This window comes from Catharus ustulatus, chromosome 14 (assembly GCF_009819885.2).
Source record: "Catharus ustulatus isolate bCatUst1 chromosome 14, bCatUst1.pri.v2, whole genome shotgun sequence".
Lineage (NCBI taxonomy): Eukaryota > Metazoa > Chordata > Aves > Passeriformes > Turdidae > Catharus > Catharus ustulatus.
The window spans coordinates 20839360-20860295 of NC_046234.1; the positions used below are offsets into that span (position 1 = coordinate 20839360).

At 40.6% G+C, this 20936-nt stretch overlaps 2 protein-coding genes and 1 non-coding gene across 7 annotated transcripts in view; all 3 read left to right on the plus strand.

The window, feature by feature from the left end:
• Window positions 1-1705: 1705 nt before the first annotated feature.
• Window positions 1706-12185, plus strand: RBMX (RNA binding motif protein X-linked). Of its 4 annotated transcripts, none has more exons than XM_033072144.2 (9): window positions 1706-1776; window positions 3000-3129; window positions 3328-3434; window positions 8849-9020; window positions 10084-10200; window positions 10552-10666; window positions 10774-10899; window positions 10976-11079; window positions 11586-12185. In XM_033072144.2, exons 2-9 carry the CDS (start codon window positions 3021-3023, stop codon window positions 11891-11893), a joined length of 1158 nt encoding a protein of 385 aa, XP_032928035.1. In that variant the 5' UTR covers window positions 1706-1776; window positions 3000-3020; the 3' UTR covers window positions 11894-12185. The 4 variants fall into 4 exon arrangements, with proteins under 4 accessions (XP_032928035.1, XP_032928039.1, XP_032928034.1 ...); XM_033072148.2 differs by having other exon boundaries at window positions 10991-11079; XM_033072143.2 differs by having other exon boundaries at window positions 1725-1776; window positions 3003-3129.
• Window positions 3181-3254, plus strand: LOC117003142. The gene has a single exon (XR_004419470.1). It is a non-coding gene; the product is annotated as a small nucleolar RNA SNORD61 (small nucleolar RNA).
• A 7640-nt stretch (window positions 12186-19825) lies between the features above and the next one.
• ARHGEF6 (Rac/Cdc42 guanine nucleotide exchange factor 6) overlaps window positions 19826-20936 on the plus strand; it is a 38314-nt gene continuing 37203 nt past the window's right edge. For both annotated transcript variants that reach the window (XM_033072176.2, XM_033072178.2), the window contains exon 1: window positions 19826-20014. In XM_033072176.2, the coding sequence (XP_032928067.1) occupies window positions 19850-20014 (165 nt within the window). In that variant the 5' untranslated portion in view covers window positions 19826-19849. The remainder of the gene's footprint in view (window positions 20015-20936) is intronic.

Genomic DNA, 20936 nt, shown 5'->3' on the forward strand with positions numbered 1-20936 from the left:
TGCCCTTATAGTTCATAGACTCTGTAGCACCTCCCAGAAATGAAGGACTGGAGAACTGCAAGCAAGAACTGCAAGGGAGAACTTAAAAGACTGTATGGTGATTAGACACTAAGAAAATAGTCCTTGATGGCTGATTAATATAATACCAATTTATATAATCTACAGATTCAAACAATGAAAATTTAGCCAATTTTTGTATGAGCTGATTTCCTCCTAACTTTTCCCCTATCAGGTTTAGTCAGCCAAAGAAAATCACAGTTGAACTTCGAGTATAAATAACAAATTGAGTTAGTTGAACTAAAATGACAAAACTTTGTGCCATCAAGAGCATATTTAATTTTAGACCACACTTGTTTTGGTTTGCTCTTATTCTGCAAGGAAGGGGTGCTGCCATGCACGTGTACTAATCAAACTAATTAAAAATGTCTTTAAGGCTCTTTTAGCAAACTGGGTTAAGCTCCTGCACAAACTTCAAAGTTAAAATGACACTACTGTGATTTTCCTTTCAAAGAAATGATAGATCTGCTGCTTCACAAAATCAGTTAGCATTGGAAGGGACCTCTGGGACATCATCCAGTCCAATCCCCCTGGCAAGACAGAGTCACCTGGAACAGGTGACACAGGAATTGTCTTCAGAGAGGGAGCCTCCATGATCTCACTGGGCAGCTGTTCCAGGGTTCTGCTATCCTCAGTGCAAAGTTCTTTCTCATGTTGAAGTGCAACTTCTTGTATTTCAGTTTATAACCATTGCTCCTCATCCTGTCACTGGGCACCACTGAAAAGACTCTGGCACCATCCCCCTGGCACTTGGCTTTGGGATATTTATATGCATTAGTGAGATCCCTTCTCATTCTTCCCTTCTCTAGACTGAACAGCCCCAGCTTCCATATCTCTCCTCGTAAGAGAGATGCTCCAGACATCTAATAATCTTTGTGATGCTACTGTTATAGATACTCATGACAAATTGGAGGAGCCAGTTTAGATTAATCATAGAAAATTTATTAGTAAGCAAATTTAGCAAGCGGTAACTGAGCAAAGCACCGCTGGGCGGCCAGGGAGTCACTGCTCCGCCAATGGCTCGCACCAAAAAGCAGTTTTAGTTCATTTTTATACAGTCTATTTTCCGGTTCTTTCGGGTGCTCGTTCTGATTTGGTGGTGTACTCTGCGATTTTAGCAAGCAGGGGCGAGGAGTTGCTCGGGGGTCGCTTCCACCTCCTGGTGGGAATTGATAAGGGTCTGGTGTGGGCGTCTTTCCCAGCATGTCCTCTGGTATTGTTCGGTCTCTGTAGTCTTGTATGGGCTCCTCTTCATTTACTCAACAGGAAGAGGTGCTAATGACCCTTTGCATTCAGGGTCTGTAAGCACTTAGTGAGCAGGATTTGATAACAAAGCACATTTCATTACACTTACTATATCCAGCACCTCCTTTCTCGTGCTGAGGAGCCCAGAATTGGGCGCAGCACTCCACATGGGGCCTCAATCCTTCGGGACGAGGCGCAGCTGGCAAACAAAGCTCTACTCCTTTCCCACGGCCCACTGCCGCTCTTTTCCCGCCGCTCGCGTCCCCGGCCCGTTCCCCGCTCCTGGCAGGACGGGGCTCTCCGGGCCCGGCTCCGCTGCTGCCCGCCCGCGGCGGGCCGGGGGTGCCCCCTACCGGGCTCGGCGCTGCCGCCGCCGCATCCGGGGCTCCGGCCGGCGGGGTGACGTAAAGCTATAAAGGCCCGCAGCGCCTTTGTTCGCCCCCATTGCGCAGTTGCAGATCGGCGCGGGTGGAGGTGAGCGCGGCTGCGGGCTAGGGCTTTGCGGGCGGCATCGCGGGGCTCTGCGGGCACCCGCGGCGAAAGCTTCCGCGGGGTGGGGGCTCGCGGCGGAGTGGAGCTCGGCCCGGAATCCCTCTCTGCCCGGCTCCGGTTAGGACGGCGTGACTCGCGCGGTTGTGGTGGGGCGAGGAGGGTCCCGGCGGAGTGAGGCGCGGTGTCCGCCATTTTAAGTGCAGGGGTTCCTCAGCATCACGGAGGAGGGCGAGGGGGGCACGGCTGGAGCTCTGTGCCGATGTGTCCGGACGGGGCTGAGTCGCGCGGTGGGTGAGCGCCCAGGAGGCCGCCGGGCGCGGGGACGGAGCGGAGCCGCTGTCAGAGGTGGCCGCCATTTTGTGGCGGTGCCTGAGCCCGCGGAGGGTCCGGCACCCCCCCGCTCCCCGTGCCGCGGAGCGCGGCTGAGCGCGGGGCCGGGCCGGGCCCGCCGCGGCTCCCTCGGGAGTGCTTTGTCCGCGCTCCCGTGTGTGCCGGAGCAGGCGCGGGCCTTCCTGCCGTCGCGCTGGAGACACGCGTGCAGCGCTTGTCCATAGGCGCCGGGCGGCCCGCCAGGCACGGAGAGGTTCGGCTTTGTCTTCGGCTCCTGGGCTTTTTTCATTTTAAGCTCTCCCGTCCTCGCGGCTTTAGCTTTGACATTGCTGTGTAGAACTGGAGTTGTGGTTTGGTGTGTCTGTTCAGTCTCACGTGTTGTGTAGGCCAGGATTCCAGCATAGGCTCCTTGCAGATAGTACAGATAATGAGCTTAATTTGTAAGTACTGACTGAAAATGCTTTGAAGAGTTCATAATTTTGTATTACTTTGACGTATTAAGTAAATTACTTGAAATGTCCAGGATTTAAAGGAAAGGTGTACTAGGATTGTAATCTAGGACAAAAAGTACAGTACTTCTGGAAGAGTTTTCAGTCAATAATATTGCTTCATTTTAACAGTGCGTTGTTCCAGTATTCAAAGTTTTATTTAGTATCTTTTAAATACACTATATAATGTAAAGAAGTAACTGTTAATACTAGTATCATTTGATTCCATTACAAAAAATTGCAATTACCTAATGTTTTTTATACCTCATATTTTTCCCTCTTTCCGAAGAAAATTTGCTTGGACTTCTAAGGACAGGAGTCATTTATTTATCATGAAGTCTCTATTGCAGTTTGATGTTTTGTTAATAAAGGCCTCGTTCTTTTTAGTAGGTCATTCACAGAATCAAAATGGTTGAAGCAGATCGTCCTGGGAAGCTGTTCATTGGGGGCCTGAACACAGAGACTAATGAGAAAGCCCTTGAGGCTGTATTTGGCAAATATGGACGCATTGTGGAAGGTAAAGAGAACTTTTATTAAGATGATAATACTAAAAACAAACAACAGTATAGCTATGATGACTTTTTTTTGCGTTGATCATCTGAAATGATGGCGCTTACATGTCCTCTAAGAAGTTCTGAGCTTAAAAGGTTAAATAAAGGTTAAGTGTTCCTTATAGAGAATTACAGAGAAGGCTGATGTGGCTTTGTTTCTGCAGTCCTTTTGATGAAAGATCGGGAAACAAACAAGTCCAGAGGATTCGCGTTTGTCACATTTGAGAGTCCAGCAGATGCAAAGGATGCTGCCAGAGATATGAATGGAAAGGTAGGAATTAAGACCAATTATATGGAGCATTTGCTGCTGACTAGGACAATTAATCTTTGGGGTAAATCAACTGGTAATAAAAGTTGGAAAGGGAATGGATTCGAAGATCATGGAGACAAATTGTAATTTTAAATTTGACAGAATGTCTCTGTCTCCATGAAGCTGAAATCTGTTTCTCCTCTTCATGGATTTGCTCATAGAAAATGAAGTCTGACTGGCAGACAGCTACACTCTCTTTTCCTATTGTTCCTTAATGAGTGATGGAGGGTTTTTCAGCAATCAGCTCTTCATTGTTGTATGTTTCAATGATTATTTTTGGGTTGGATTTTTCTTTTTGGTCATATTTGAATGCAGTACTGTGTAAATTACAGGGAAGTGACGTACCTGAAAATTATTAACTGTTCCCTTAACATGGGTTGACTGTGACTTCCCTCGAGTGCTGGAGTGTTGATGAGCTATCTGGCATTCTGTGGATAATCTATATTTGTGATTTGCATCATTGGTCTTCTTGGTGTGTGAGGGGCATCTTTCCAGTTAATGTGCAATGGCTTTGCAGTTAGCTGGCAACTGAGTTTGTTCGTTTACATCCTAAAATGCAGTGGCCTAGCTTTAAGAGAAATAAGAGTAATGTTTTTGAAAATAAAAATACAGGAATTTGCAGCACAAGTTCCAAGACAATACCAGGACAGTTTGTCAAATAATTGTAGGCTGCTGTAATCTGTTGTGGCATGTGTTTGAAGAGGTAAATGTAAGTTGGCTATTTTTTGGTCGACAGCTGCTTATCTTCCAAGAGGTGCTTTCTCTTCAGGCAGTGAAAGCCATGTTAAGTCACTTGAATTGCAGACTCTGGTTTTCCTTGTATTATCTGAATGTTTGTGTTGAGGTCACACTGCACTGGCCCTGTGACTCTTGAGATGCCGTTTGAGTAAAGTGAAGAAACATTGAGTGACTGTGATTAATTGACACTTGGGATTTTGATATGTTTGTCTTGTTAGTGTGAAGTTGGAGTGAAAGGAAAACATCAGTTATTGCAGTCAGTAAGTAAAGCAACTTTAGGAATAAGAAAATGAGCTTGGTGTAGTGTTCATGCACACATAGTAAAACCTCTTGTATTCTTGTTATAGCAGGCTGTGTTATAGAAGGGTAGTGTTTTTCTACTCCGTGTACTGATGTTTCTGGGTACTTCATGACAACCTTATCACAATAGGGTTACATTCTTTGAAGACTTCCTTTTTAAACAAGCTAGTAGTTTTGTCAAGGCAGAGAGTGGCAAAATCAGGTGATGTTCTTTCTTTACCAGCCTAAACATCTCTCAAGGTACTCCTTTTCTTGAATTTTATTTCTCCACGGTCTAGTTTGCTACAGTTCTGAAGACTTGTTTACTGCTGTGCTTAAATACTTTATTTTCTCTGAAATGGTCATTGAACCCTCACATAAAGTAATTCCAAGGACCAATATGTAATTGTCAGACTGAAGGGAATTCAGTCATTAATCTGCGTGTTTGTGGAGTGCAGCTTGCAAATCAAAATCCCTGTGAAAATAATCACCAACTGTTCTACATCTTGAATGTTGTGGCATGTGTTTGGTCACATTGGAGACATTTGGGAGAGTACTGCTTGATAAAGTAGCTATATGAGACAATGTTTTGGCTGAGGTTATGTCTACTTGTCCTGGACTGCACAAGCTGCATTACTGTCAAGAAATGCTAGAAAGGATGGTCTTGTGGATCATTGTTTTCATGGTCTTGTCTTCACTATAAATCTAGAAGTGCCTTCCTCTGCTTTGAAATTAGAACAACACGTAGTGTATGAAAAGAATATCCTCAGATGGGATTTGACCTAGAATGTCCTCTGGTCCAACTTGCTTTGACCATGGATTTAAAAGGTACTCATGAGGTGGTGTCTCCTTCTCATCTTCAGAAAGCCTTCTGGACAGCAGGTACTGCTTGATTCCAGAAAGACTCTGCATTCAAGGTCTGAGGAAGAGCAGGCCTAACCCTAGCTCTGTTTGAGGCCTGGTGTGAGAGCAGGAAATTGTCATAAATCACAGCTTGAAGGTTTCTTTGTTCATTTAAAAAAGACGGATTGGAGCATTCTTGGGATTTTAATGCACTTGAGAAGCAGCAGCAGAAGCAATGTGCAGACTGCAGTTCAAGCAGTCTATAAGGAGACAGGTGATCTGTCTGGCCAGAGGAAGAGTGCTGCATTGTCCATCTGTTGCTCATTCTGTCATCCCAAAGGAATTTGAAGTTGTAACCAGTAGAAGAGGCTGATTCCAACAGATTCTGCAAGAATGAATTTGCACTTAATTTTTTTACTTTGCAAATGTGTATGAAAATTTATCCACATTTTTGCATCAATTTGAGGGAGGGGTAATACGTGAACAACTATATTTCACTCTGTACTGGGAAAAGTGTAGACTAGTCAAAGCTTCCTTACTGAAGAGAAGTTTGTCCTGCATAAAGAGATCAGGAAATAATTATTTTAGAGTTGGGATGGAGATTTCTCACTTCAGTTACTCTGTCTTCTGAACTGAATCAATGCTATCCTGTGTGAGCAGTGCAAAAGAAATGGAGAAGTACTTTATAACCGCTTACAAGCCTTCCTTAAGAAGAACCTTCGTTCATAACAGTCAAGTCTACATCCTGATTCCACAAAATGCATGTGCTTACCCGGACATAAACGTGGATACTTCCAGGTCTGTAGTGGTTGTTCGGTGCAGTGAGCTGTTCTCATGATCTTCTGATTCTATGTCCTTAAGATGAAACGGATAATTAAAGAGAGGATATGACCTTAGGCAAAAGATCAGGACAAAGCAAATATTTAATTTCACTGTAGACCTGCCAAGTCTGCTGGTCTGTGTTAAGAGAATGAAAGCAGATGCTACAGTGTAAACTCTACTCAGCACTACAGAAGGTTGTCTCACTCTGACAGAAATGCTTCCTGTTCTGTGATGAAGAAGTGAAAACAATGTACAGAAGCTTGGGCTCTTAAGAAATGGATCTTCATTTCTTGGATATACATGTCAAAAGGAAACTCAATGTTTCATCAAGGAAGGTGGAGAAATGAAGTCATTGCAGCATCAACAGTGAAGTGGTCCATTGAAGAGGAAAGCCCTGTGTGGTGTTAGGACCACCTTTGTGGAAGTTATTGTAACAGTTTCTTTGAAATACTTGATTTCTTGCCCTGCTCCCAAAATTATGAAAATTTCATTAATATTTTCTGTTGAAATGTGGAACAGTTTGCAGGATAGTTCTCTCTTTGTGTTTGGTTAAAGTTCCCTGGCTCACTTTACAAATCTGTACAGATTATTCATTTCACACATAGGAGACTTAGATTGCCAAACTATTATTGCCTTAAATTATTTCCATTCTTTTTAGCACCAGGGTGACTTCATTTTCTGGTGCTCATACCATATTGAAAATGCTTCTATAACACTCTGAATCAAGGCTATAAAAACAAACTAATGAGTGTTCATGTTGACAGCTTGTGCTTTGAGCTCATTGAAAAAACTTCCTTATTCTGAGATGGGTTGTGTGACTTTTATGTTTGGTGAGATAAGATCTTTCTTTGAGCTAAGAAACTGTAAAATGTCCCCTCTGCTCTGAAATCAATTCACTTAGACGAATATTTTCTGGTTAGTAAAAAAAAAAAAAGTTCTTGTACCTGGTGAAAGGTCCTTCTGGACCTATGGAATAGCTTTTTAAGACTACTTTTGTAAAGTTGTCTGTAAAGAAATTATCTTTTGCCAGGGTAAGATGCGTAAGCGCAAGGCAGAAGAAAATAGGAGGAGAAAATACTAGGAAAACTGTACCTCCTACATAACAGAAATGAAAGAACTTAAACCTAGCATCCAGGTTTTCAGAACCCATGCTTAGCAGAGGGGGACAATATTTGCTTTCTGAACTTAAAACAAGCTGTCAAGACTGCCATGAAATTGAGGACAGTAGTGGCCATAGCAAAGCTTGAGGCTTCAGGCCCACTGTTCCTGCTTGAGAAGGATGAAAGTGAGATATTAATTACAATGGCAAATCAATATGATGCAAACTGACAAGTTCCAGTCATTAGAGTGACTAATGCTCACTCCTGGAATGTTTCAGTTTGTCCAAAAGGCTTTTTGAGAAACCTTCCATAAGTAAAATATTTCATGAAGTCAAAGCCCAAGACCAATATGACTTTGCTGGTATTTCTTTTTCCCTCACAATAGATCGAGTTGGAACCTGTGTATGTATACGCTCAGGTTTTCTAACAGTCACTACAACTCTATGAGGTGACAAAATACATGAACTACTACATTGAATTTTCAGAGAGCTAGATTTTGATAGAGAACAAAAAATGTTCAGTACTTCAATAAAATTCTATTAGCAATGCAGATTAAGACATTACTAGCAGTTATGTTTGTGTTCATTTATTGCAGCAATGTGCAATGAACACCACTTTCTGCTTGATAATGAACTAGTTGTCATGGCAGAGTTAAATATTTAACTGCTAAAAAAGGCAAATAAATCATATTTGCCAGCATAAGTGTAAAGTAACCTAATTTTAGCAGAGCTTTTGGTCTTGGTTCTGCTGTATTATCCAAATGTAGTGCCTAAAGATTGTACAGAAATTTGATTAACTAGGTTAAATTACTCAACATGTACTACCTGTTCATGTTTGAGGTATATTAGTTCACTGCAGAGTTCCTGGTATTGGAGGTCTATATTCTAGAAAAAGCTTCTACCTTTTTCATACCACAAAAAAAAAAAAAAAGACCATACAACACAACCCGCAAACAAAAATACCCCAACCACAAAGCACCTTCCCTGTGGAGAAGCAAGTAATAGAGTTAGTTGTGACAGTCACCTTGATTGAAAACTCAGCTTGAAACACTAGAAAAAGGGTGACTTGTCATACTCAGTCTGCTGTATAGATGCTGAAATAACTTCTAAATACTTCAGCGATCACCGTTTTATCAGGACGTCAAGAAAATGTGCTAAACGGCCTCCCCACTGCCAGAAATCCTGACTGAAGCTAAGTTACCTTCAGCTTAACCCTGTAACTACAGGTGCACTACTAGTTTGGTACAAAAGTACATGGCAATTGAAAGTAAATTGTAGATCATATATCATGTGTCATTTACAGAATAAATGACGTGGGGCTGCCGTAATCATTGGACACTTGTGTTCACTGAAAGTCTTTTCTGATGCTGCTGTGGTTTTTTTTGCCATCAATACCACAAGAATGAAGTACTGTAGAAATTGAAATTAGGCCCAACATGCTGCTGAGTACTTGGGGACTAATACTGAAGACCGAAATCAGTTCTAGAGTTGCTCTAACTTATAAAATGGAAGCCCTATAATAGTGAAGCAAGAGGGGCTTGATTTAAGAAATACGAACATGACTGAGCAGTAAGTAAAGCAGCTTCTTCTTTAGTCATTAGATGGGAAGGCAATTAAAGTGGAACAAGCAACCAAGCCATCCTTTGAAAGTGGTGGTAGGCGTGGGCCGCCACCCCCTCCCCGAAGCAGAGGTCCTCCCAGGGGCCTTAGAGGTGCAAGAGGCGGAAGTGGCGCGAGAGGACCACCTTCAAGAGGGAGTCACTTGGGTATGTATTGACCTCTCTCATTATACACTTCGACAACACAAGACAATCCCATTGGAAGATGACAATAATCCTACTGGAAAAAAAAAATTCAAACACCTGAATAGTGCACTCCTTGTTCTTTATTAAAATGATCAAATATGATCTCAACAGTTTAGTCAAATTTTTGATTAGGCAAGTACACCTTAAGAAAAGGCTTTCAAATGTGAAGATTCCTTTCTACAACTAACACTCCACTTGACTTTTGCCTATGAAAGAAAAGCAGAACTCCTGCCTTGCACGTGAGAAAGGAAGCTTTCTGGTATTCAAGTTGAAAAAGTGATTCTCTACCACCAGGGAAAGGGAACTGCCTTTCATTCTTAATAGCAAGAGGTCTAAACTGAGAAAATTGTAGAGCTGATCCTTCCAGATCAGAGTGAAAGGGCAGCTGAGCGTTGTTTGTTGAGTTAAAGCTTTCTAAAGTGTAAGGATAGTACACTACTTGATACTGGATATTCATTAATATATAACTATTTATTCAGACTTTTCAGTATCAAAACAAAACTCATTTAAAAGAACTAGCAAGCAGCACCTGAGGTGTAACAGTAAAAGCTGTAATGCAGAAAAAAAACTCCCTGGAAATAATGAAACTTCTGTCTTGAAGAGTCTGTATAGTAGGTTCTGCAGACTCGGTAGTACCTCTGTGCCCTCTCTGTAGGCTCTTTTCTAGTACATCTTCCCAGGTGGCTCTCTTCTGAGAACAGTAACTTGTTAAGCCTTTAAACTGTGACTGATTCCAGGTATCAGCTGGCCGTCTTTTTCCCTTGTGTCACACCCTATAGCTTTTGGATAAGTTCTAAAAGACAGTTCTTGACAGGAATTTAGGCTGTGGAAAGTCTGACTATCAGTTCTGCCAGCAGCATTTAATAGTGGCTAGAAGACAGAAAGCTTTGAGGTCTAGTTTTAGAGGTTTACTGTTGACCATGTAGTGGGAATAATGGCACACTTGGTTGTTGTAGTTCAGGCCTTAGGATAATGCAGGTGAGTATCACAGAAATAAAAATTGGTTCATGGCTTTTCCTTCTAGGGTCTTCTCGGGGGCCACTTCCCATGAAGAGAGGTCCACCTCCACGAAGTGGAGGCCCTCCACCTAAAAGATCTGCACCTTCAGGACCAGTGCGTAGCAGTAGTATGGGAGGAAGAGGTAAGGACTTCCTGAATAAATTAATTGCTTGCTCAGCTGTAGCACCTTAGTCTTCCCTTGGAACCTGGTACAAATCATTGATTCTGATTTCAGTCTGTTGAGGGCTAGTGTATTGTTTTTCTGATCTTTGGTTCCTTTCATACCAATATAATTTCGTAGCTGTTGGAAACAATTTGGTGCAATTTGAGTATGTTTCTCCTAGCGTTGCTTTAAAACTGTACAAGCAGAAATGTGAAGTAGTCTAAATGTGGGCTCCAGAGATACTATTAAATTGCTTTAAGCTTTTTAGTAGCACTTGCCTTGAGTGTTCTGCATGGCTAAATACTAATTAAATGGACTGTTTCTCTGAAGCTCCTGTGTCACGTGGAAGAGATGGTTACGGTGGTCCTCCACGCAGAGAGCCAATGCCATCACGGAGAGATGTCTACATGTCTCCAAGAGACGATGGCTATAGCACTAAAGACGGGTAAATTCTTATACTGTTCTGTTTTAGTGAAGTGTTTTTTGTTTGAAGAAGGATCTTGATTCTGTGCTAGGACGTATGGCTAACATCTCAGTTTTTGTTCTCCGTAGTTATTCAAGCAGAGATTATCCCAGTTCCAGGGATACCCGTGACTATGCACCACCTCCCCGAGACTACGCGTATCGTGATTATGGTCATTCCAGTTCACGTGATGAATACCCCTCCAGGGGATACAGGTACCTACTGTTGGAGTTTTCTCCCCGTCACTTTATTCTTGCTGTGATGTTAGTGATTTGTACTAAGTCTTAGTAGTCTTTCCTCCTATAGTGATCGTGATGGATATGGTGGTGGACGTGACAGAGACTACTCAGATCATCCAAGTGGAGGCTCCTACAGAGATTCATATGAGAGTTACGGTAAGAATCCATTTTGAAGATCGTGTAAATGTACAGGTGTATAAAGTCCGACTTTGACTGGGTTGCTTGTGTTTTAGGGGGAAGTGGCACACTTTTTTTTCCCCCTACAGAGAAAGTGCAGTTGTTGGTTATCATTTGATCATCTTGTTAAATAAGCTGTAAGCTAAAGAAGCAAAGTCTACAGTGCAGAATGACAGCTGTCTCTGGAAAATGTGGCTGAGTTTCTTCTCTAAAATAACAAGCTGTTCTGGAATACCCAGTTAAAAGAGCCTGCCTGAATAAAAAAACACCGTCTTCATTCCTTCAGAGTCTTTAAATCCACTCACTGCCTGATACACAATCCCCACTTAAAATACCATTAGTGTGGCAGATTATATTAAGACCATCTCAATACATACGAAAGAGTAGCAGTAAACATTTTAATACAACAATTCTGTAAATTCAGATTTTAAATTGTTCTATATAACTTATGGTGTTGCCATATTACCTGACCATTGACCCTGCAGGTAACTCACGTAGTGCTCCACCTGCTCGAGGGCCCCCGCCATCATATGGTGGAAGCAGTCGCTATGATGATTACGGCAGCACACGAGATGGATATGGAAGCCGAGAAAGTTACTCAAGCAGCAGAAGTGATGTCTACTCAAGTGGCCGTGATCGTGTCGGAAGACAAGACAGGGGTCTTCCCCCATCCATGGAAAGGGGCTATCCACCTCCTCGGGATTCTTACAGTAGTTCAAGCCGCGGGGCACCCAGAGGTGGTGGCCGTGGTGGAAGCAGATCTGATAGAGGTGGAGGCAGAAGCAGATACTAAAAACACTCTTAAACTTTTGGACCAAGACAGATAATTTCTCAAATGTGGGAGCTGTTCTATCTTTACTACCAGAGGACTACTAAAAGGAAAAGTTGTTTTTAACCTTTTTTTATTGTTGCCTGTTAAGTTTTCCCCTCCATGACTTTTATGCTTTTGTGAGAAAAAGTTAAAACAATGTTTAATATCATTTCAAAATTGTTAACATTTCTTTCAGAAAGCAGATGTTAAATGTATAAGCTTGAGCTGTGTACTAGTGTTGTAATTTTCAAAGTAAAGTTTCCCTGAAATGCCACACTTCCATCTGATTTTCGTCATGAATGGAGCAAGCTGTTCTTAAGATCTTCTGCACAACATCCAACCATCTAACATGGAGATGGATTGCTCTACATGTTCAGCATCTCATTCTGAAAGTATTGCTTGTGATTTGGAGGGTGGTGGGGATGATTCCACATAAAACTCAGTTGTGCCTAGAATTTGAAGTCACAGTATTCCCAGTACAAAATGCCTTCAGATCCTTGTATAAAGAAAAATAGAGGATTTCAGTCACTTTAACCAGAAAGCAAGTGGATAATACTATATTCTGCCTTCCTACTTTTTCATGGGGAGTTTAAAGATCTCCCCTGCAAAAAAAAAATCATGTAAGTCAGCTACACAATGCTGTTAAAAAACCAACAAACTACAACCCATTGACCAATTCCATCAAAGAAGCTGAAAACGATGCTTACTCATACTGTTTCAAATTTTTGCAACTCTGTAGTGTTTCACTTTTAAAGGAACATCTTTGATTCCAAAGGAGAAAAGATAAGCAAAGAAGTCTTTATCTCCAACTTCTCAAAGGCTTATGGCTTCCTAAAATAAGTGAATCTTTCAGCATTCCACAGCTGATTAAGAGCATCAAATGCCTGTGAAACAGCAAAGATGGTAAGCAAAGCAAACTAGTTTTTCAGTCTAAGTCAAAATTGAAACAAGTTGCCTTCTAATACAATAAGACAAGCTGCATGTTGTGGCAATGGAAGTGCTAGATTAAAGAAAAAAAAGAAAATAAATTCCCCAGTACGTTTGAAATTCTCCAAATTCAACAATTCTTGGATAAAAGCATTTATGGTACCAGTTTTAAAACTAAAGCTGTAATGCAGCTCACTGTAGACAGATTATTGGCATGTAGGGTGGGAGGGGGTATTTTGTGACCAGTGAAGATGCTTAAAGAGGCTGCATATACAGCATATTAACAAAATTAAAGCCTTGTGAAATCAGGAATTGGTCTAGATTGACAAATACCAGCTCAGCTATTGAGAGTTGGAAGCAAGAAATGCAAACTTGAGGTTTAGTTGGATGCTTAACTCAGTTTAGTTTGACACTGCGTTGCAGGGATACCCAGTACATGTGGCAGAGCCTCTGGCAAGTTGTTACAACTCGGGTAAAAAACCAGGAAGTTCAAAAGCTATTCTTGAATATAGTGAACATGAAGACCTCCAACTAAAAAAAACACAAACCCAAAACCTTTGTACAACTGTTTGGTCAGTAAATTTTGTCGTTCAACTTACGGATTTACCATGGCAGTGCACCTTTGAAAAGGAATGAGAATTCCATAAGCCATGCAACCTCTCTCTAAGCCATTCCAGTCTATTCCAAGCCAGTGAATGCTCCACCATTTAAAGAAGTAGTACAAACTTGCAACTGAATAACCTGCAAACCAAACTTGTGCTATGGTTTTGAAATGGGGCAATTACTGTAGGTGGTTAACTTGTGCTGTAAAGCATATTTTTCTCAGTTTGTTGTATCTTCTCTTAGTTGCAGGGGGATAAATTCTAGAAGATGCTGCTGAAATAATGCTGGTTCATCTGTGTTGATGGCAGACATGGGTGGTGCCTGTACCAATATGTAAGGTAAATATTACAGCAATGTAATAGCTGCAGGGAAGTTTCCTGGTCATTGTGTTTGTAGGTTTGAATGGATGTTCTTCATGGCTAAGTGTTGTTTTTTAATTTCTGTTTAAGTTTTGGAGGAGCATTAAAAAGGCTTTGTAAACCAACCAGGTTAGGAATGGCAGTAAGACACTACTTACCAGCAAAAATGGGGCCAACTTGGGTACAGCTAAAGAAAAACATGTTTACAACTGCTCTTCAAGGTGTGTGGCAGAAAGTGTTGAGTTTGAATTTTTATAAGAGCAGACCATAAAAATCCGTGTTGTAATAATAAACATCAGTATAGACATTTAATTGGTCTTATTAAATGTATAGAATGAGCAATTAGACTGAGTATAATCTTGGATTAGGAATTGATCTCTGCAGAGGTCCTGGGATTAAGTTGCAGACTTCAAGCACCTCCAGAACAGTTTAAGGCTCTCGAACAGTTGTGTTTTGTGGCTCTGAAGCCTACCCTATTAAAATTATTTTTCTAGACGATTCAAGAGCTGCAGTCTTTGCATTTTATGTGCAAGTTGTTTTTCTCCTGTTTCTCTGGTAACTCATAAGGAAAAAGTGGTAGTGGCTGCCATGCTAGTCTAGCTTTCTGGAAAATAAAATTTCTATACTTAATAATTTTAGTGAAAATATGGAAATAACTTACAGTGTGTGCAGAATTTAATAAAATCTAGTACAGATTAAAGGATAAGAACTCCTACCTTTTCCAGGAGAAGCATTTATGTGAGGAAGTATGTGTACTTCTTTATGTAATTCTTTACTGAGTCTGTAAATGTGAGAACCTATTTTGCTGTTAGTTTCAAATTCTACTCTCAAGAACCATCTTTGAAATGGTAAAAAAAAAAAAAAAAGCTGTAGTGTAACCAAGTACAGTTGGTTTATCTGACAGGTGGTCGCTGTTGACAGGGAAATCTATCTTGTGGAAGAATAGGTTCTGTTGTATACTGTGTGATGTTTGTAGGTCAGTTGGGTTACAATTCATTCTCCTTGTAGAGTCTCAGTAACTGTGCAATGCCCTTGGCAGACTATGCCAGTAACGTTTTATAAATACTCTTGATAAATTCCTGCTGTTACCGTGATAATAAAGGAAAAATATGCTTTGTTTTGGGGTGCTGGATTGTGTTTCAGTAAAATACAGAATCATTACAAGTGCTTTCTGTTCAGGGCAGGCATGTCATTAAGCAAAAAAAAGCTACTGCCCTACCAACTTTTTATTTTTCTGACACTTGATAAAATTTCAACCAGCAAATGCTGTCCTTGTCTTTGTTTTCCTTTTAAGGAGTGACTGTTGAAATACTTAAATTTGAGTCTTACTGAAAGGACACTTCACAATAGGTGTTTCTAAAGGTTAAGAAAACCTTTTTCATTCAAAAATCACTGATGTCACTAGTGTGCTACTAAAGTGGATTAGGGAAATAGGTCTAAAAGTAGCATTTCCTCTTTACTCCCCCATCCACCTGCAAAAAAAATCGGGGGTCAGTTTTTAAATTTATAATTTGACCCAGATCCAGGTCTTGGATCCTCTAATAAGAGACAAAATGTTGTCTTTAATAAGCAGTATTCTAGGAGACATCAAAAGATACTGACAAATCATCATATCGAATGTGTCAGAACGTTTTAAACTTTGTGTGTGTGCACCTCAGTTCTCTCTGATAGCTGGGAAGCTGAAGCTTAGTTATTCTTGACAAGTGACAAAGCTTCCCTTTAAAAAAAAAAGGTATTATATTAGTATTATCCACTTTTTTCAGTTTACTAAATCTGTTATGACCATGTTGTAATAAATACAGGTATTAGAGACAAAAGTGCACTCTATCAGCCTTCTCTTCAGCTTTTAAATGTTTCCAGATTCTTAACAGGCATGGTACCAACGTTAAAGGAGCAGTAAGTAGACCTTAACCTGTGGCAAGGAAGGTAATAATAACCTTGTGGAAAATCAGGGTGTAACTGGAATTGCCATTACTACTTACAGATTAGTACCAATATGTATACCAGTGTATTACATAACTCCTGAGTAGCATGCTGAGGTTATGAAGAGCTGGTGGGGTTTTGTGGTGGGTAGAATTCAAAGGGGGAATACACACAGGAATTGCAGTACTTAGTACCTGCCCTGGAGATGGTGCTACACAAGAAGCATGCATTAGTACAAGTTGTCTGCAGGGCATTTTGATTATTGTAGTTAGCTATTGATGTGCTTCCATTCTGTTGGAACAAATCAAATACAATCCAAATGTATTAATTGTATATATAAAAATAATTCAAAGAGAATTTAACTTTTTTGTCTCATGTCTTCTGACAATACTAACTTGCATTTCCTTTTTCCAGTTACAGTGACTAGAAGGTAGCAGTGCAGCAGTGGATATGCATTGGAAAATCGAAGGATCACAAATCACAACTGATACAGCCTGGCTTTTTAGTATAGTGTTGCCCACCATTTTCTAGAGGATTGTGTAAGCATTCAGGAGTTGCCTTTTAAAGTATCACTACTGATCTCTTGGACCTACATAAAATTATTGGTGGAAGCCAACCACTGCCTGCCATAGCTGGCACCTTCCAACAGTCCAGAGTGAGCTGGTTCATTGCGCACTACACACACATCCTACAGCAGCACAATACTTGGGTTGCCCTTTATGTGTGAGCTTGCCATTTATGCTGATAAAAAGAGCAAGTTAAACAGATGTGAGCCTTAGTCCTCTTGAATACAGTGGACTTTCAAGAAACCATGAAAAGTTCTGCTATATTGCATTAACAGTTTTGTCCTGACCTTCTGGATGAGAAGAGGGGAGTGTTGGTGTACTGAAACAATGTTAGTGATGAATGCCCAGAATAATTAGTGTACACTGGACAGCACTACATCTCTTGAGACTAGGTGCTTCCTTCAAAACTTTGTCTGGATTTTGATGTGTTTTTCCCTTACGTACATGTTGATGGGCCAATGTATGTGAGAGGAGTCCTTAGGCATTGGTATTTCATGTAGAAAACTCATAAACTTTCATGGATAATAAAATTTACGCTGACTTTTGTGATAGACATAAACTGATCTCATTTAAACAACCCTCAGTTCATAATGAATAGCTAAAGAAGAAAAGGCATGCATACCTTGTCTACAGATTTAAATCTTTACGTTTGGCATAAGGGTGTCACATCAAACTTCAGTTATGGGCTGCAGATTCCAGGAGTAAATCTGTGTAGCAAATTGGTAGGTTTGCAGTATTTCCCAGGGCAAATAAATTTACTGCTAACAAGTGTTGTGGATTTGGGTTTTTTTTGTCTAATTAAAAAGAAAAACATGTTTTACTCAGAGACTCTCAGATGGTGGTAAAGATTACTAGTGTTACATCTTGGAAGGTTAGTGTTACAAGGTGGTCTCAGTATCTCTTTTGCAAGAAGGCGTAACTTTCTGTACTATCAGACTCCTTTTTCAGTATTAACTCATAGTCTTGAGTTCTGCTGTTGAGGCTGAACTGGATCATCCTACCTAGAGTGTAATGCCAAAATGGCAGCTACTGTAAGTTTAGTGCCTGCCTAGAATCCTAACTAATGGGAATGTACCCTGATCCTACAGTATTGTCTCATCCACAGAGTCAAACTTCATCATTGAAAGCTACAATTGAAATGTATCCGTAGATTCTGCGGCAGAAAAATACTCCGGTGCTGTTCTTTGTGGTGTTGAGTATTTTCCCTCTGCTGTAAAAAAACAGTGAATGGCTTAAGCCTGTGTGACTTCGAGAAGACCCACTCAAAAATGGTTTCTGAATATGTGGCTGCTGTTTCTGCTTTGCTTCTGTTACTGTGCTGATATGTATGCCACTGGACTCTGCTACTTAGTAGCTGAGAATAGGAAAGTCTTCCCCCTTTTAAAGTAACACTGTGCTATTTAGTCATCACTGGTGTAAATCAGGCTGTAAATAAGTATCTGTAACTAAATTGACTCTGCAAGAGATTACTGATGATCCACTTGACTTGTTGCCATCAGCAAATAGCCAGAGGTGAAACCTTTCCAAAGACTAGACTGGACACTGTTCCTTCCTTTGTGACTCTACCTTCATACTCTGGGTTTGCCACAGAATTAATTCTGGTGTGGAACTCTAGAAAGGACTCTAAAGAATATGAAGTTGGGATTGAAGTGGCTAATGAAAAACACCATAAATTTCAGACTTTGTGAATATCCGTATCTGCAGGTCTTTCAAGCAGTTGGTAAGTGTTTGAGATGTGGGAAGTATTTTCACTTAGTTGTGGTTGCAGGCATTAATATCTGCTTGGCTGCAGCAGCTGGATGTGAAATCATAAAACTAAACCTGCACATCTATTATACCAAAGGTTTCCTTCAGAGGAGGGAATGGGTGAAGTGCTTTGGTGTTCACGTTTCTAACACTGACTTCAGTGAAGCAGGTGTGCAGTTCTCCCATTGTTGGAAGTATTTCTCTTTACATCGGAAGGTGCTGTGTTCTGATGCAGTGACTGAGGTGTCTTCTGTATCCAAACACATGTCTCCATTGATAAATGAGCATTAGTAGTTGTAATGGCTACCTACACCTATAGATTTGAAGAAATAATTATGAAAGGGGATAGTGTATGTATATCTTTCTGCAAAACAGTAGTGCTCATGACAACTGGAAAAAACTCAAAACAACTGAATTGCCAATTAGTCATAATTTTGGTATTTTTTGCACACTTTTGTAGATGTACCTCACTAAAAAACGGAGCTGTGATAGAGCTGTAGCCCACTTTATTCAGTGCCTGCAGCCATGTGTTGTGAGTATTTCCCACTGAGGGGACCTGAAACTCACCCCAAAGTCCTGAAAAAGATCAGAATTGTGTCTAACCCTAAAGAGACAGTTCTGATTTACTGGTGGCTGTTTAAATTGGTCCGTAGGTAGGTCCCAGTACCAGTCCTAAGACCTGAAAAGCGGAGGCAAAACCATGCACATTTACAGTGTACAAATTTATCCTGCTCTGTTTTTCCTGAGCCTCTAAATTGTAAGTAGTGTGGTAACACTAGGTTATTGAAACCATCTGTTTTAAATAACAGGGTAGGAATTGACTCAGAACTTGTAACCAAGAAATTCTGGTCTCTAGGATACTTTGTTCCTTTTGGATTGCTTCAAGCCATGATGCTCCAACTTCATCATCAACAGAATTGCTTCATTTTCCATCTGTTCTGGTGAAAGGACAGTTGTAAAGATGAATGGACTTTAATGACTTGCTGTGATGAGTAGTGATGGTTAATACTGCCCTGGGCAGGGTGGAAAACTAAAATTACCTTCAGTGGATCCTGAAGTCGTGGTATCTTAATAAGACCAGTAAAATAGTTAGGATTTTTATTCTCAGTTTTGGATGACTTAAATTTCTGGCTTTTTTGAAGTTATCCAGATAATTGTTTTGAGAGAATACCATTTTGGATTATATATGGACCTCTACACAGCAATTAAAGAGAAACATTATTTACGCACAGAGTGCATTATCAGAATTTTTTTTCAAAAATCAGACAATAGAAAATAGAAAATTACTGTAAAACACAATTTTAATAACTAGGTTTGCCACATAAAGTTTAAAATTTTTATTTAGTGCTGCATTCATCCACAACATCACTATTCTGTTTTAACACTGTAAATACGTTGTTATTTACAGTATTAAGAAATTTATTTCTATAGGCAATAACCTGAAATTCAGACCAAGTTTACTAGGTGATAGAGTGCCAGCTGCCACAAGGTGGAAGTCCCTAAGTGAGATGTTTTTAGTGTAATTATAAATACAAAATACTTGTGTTTTCAATAATCTTGCAAAGATGCAGCTAACAATCTGCTTTTCCTGTCTCTTGCTGAGTGCTAGAAATTATTCTAGCAAGTTTTTTACCTTAGAGTAGCTTCTTTTAGTTCTTATGATTTGGTTTCTGTACCAAGACAAAAAAAAAAAAAAAAAAAAAAAAAAAAAAAGTAGTTTCACACTTGAGCTGCAGCAGGAAGATGTAATCACGGATGTGGGTTCCAGTACACTGTTGTACAGGAGAACAGTGCTGGCGGCAGAACTCTGCGCCATGAATCCAGAAGAACAGATTGTGACGTGGCTTATTTCACTAGGAGTCTTAAATTCCCCTAAGAAAATTGTAGATGATCCAGAGGGGTTCCTGAAAACTTCTCTGAAAGATGGAACCGTGCTTTGCAAACTCATTAATCGGCTTCTTCCGGGATCTGCAGAAAAGGTAATGCTTTCTGATGTATTTTGCTACCCTGAGACAGAGCCCTGCTCAGTGAAACTACCTTGGGCATTCTGAGGCCTAATTACTCTGGTAAGAGAGAAGCAAGGAGCTTCAGAGAGAGGTGTTTTACATGTGAGTTTCTAATTGAGAACCAAGTATGTAGCTGCTTTGATTTTGTTGCTATAGCCAGAAAAACACTCTGCAAGGTTGCAGTTGGCTCACTTACACATGGTCAGTCAGTGGCAGGAAATACTGGCGTACCAGAGATCAGAATATCTTGATTTTGAATAGAAGGATATGCCGTGTATCAGTATTTACATAAATATAATTAATTACAACAGTAAATACATTCCCTCTTTCAGAACTCTTACAGCAACACACTTTGTTAGTCAGGAAATGCACTGCTTGAAGCAGATAGGAACAAGAATAAGCAAATAACCCTTGCATCTGTGCCTTTTGGTCTGTTGCAAGACCAGCAAATCCATTGATACTGAAGCCATGTGAATGCCTCCTGTTAGAGTTTGACAAGGCATGTATTCACAGTCCAGAAGTGTGATAAGAACTTGAAGGAGGATAAAAAGTGGGAGTCCAATGAGAGATAGGAACTGGCAACACAGAAGAGAAGCTTTAAAAAAACCCAACAACACAACAGAATCTCCACCCTATAAAAAAGGAGGCTTTCATTATGCAGAAATTAGTTTTGCTAGTTCATTATCTTTTTCTAACGTGGTGGTTTGGGGCAGCATGTTGTTAAAGGTCATCAATTTCCCACTGTCACTTAGGGCACCGTCATATGCTGGCATTCAAAACAAGATGCCGACCGTTTCTATGTGTGCATCACTTCCTCCAGTGGCTTTCTTCCTGCTTCAACAGCTTGCCTGCCACCCCCACCCACCCCCTGAAGAAGCTTCCCTAATTCAGTATA

Bases quoted from the DNA above. Each gene is read 5' to 3' on its own strand.
- RBMX (XM_033072144.2), top strand. From the start codon at position 3,021: ATGGTTGAAGCAGATCGTCCTGGGAAGCTGTTCATTGGGGGCCTGAAC. The intron at 3,130-3,327 runs GTAAAGAGAACT...TTGTTTCTGCAG, and splicing joins ATATGGACGCATTGTGGAAG to TCCTTTTGATGAAAGATCGG. The intron at 10,667-10,773 runs GTAAATTCTTAT...TGTTCTCCGTAG, and splicing joins GGCTATAGCACTAAAGACGG to TTATTCAAGCAGAGATTATC.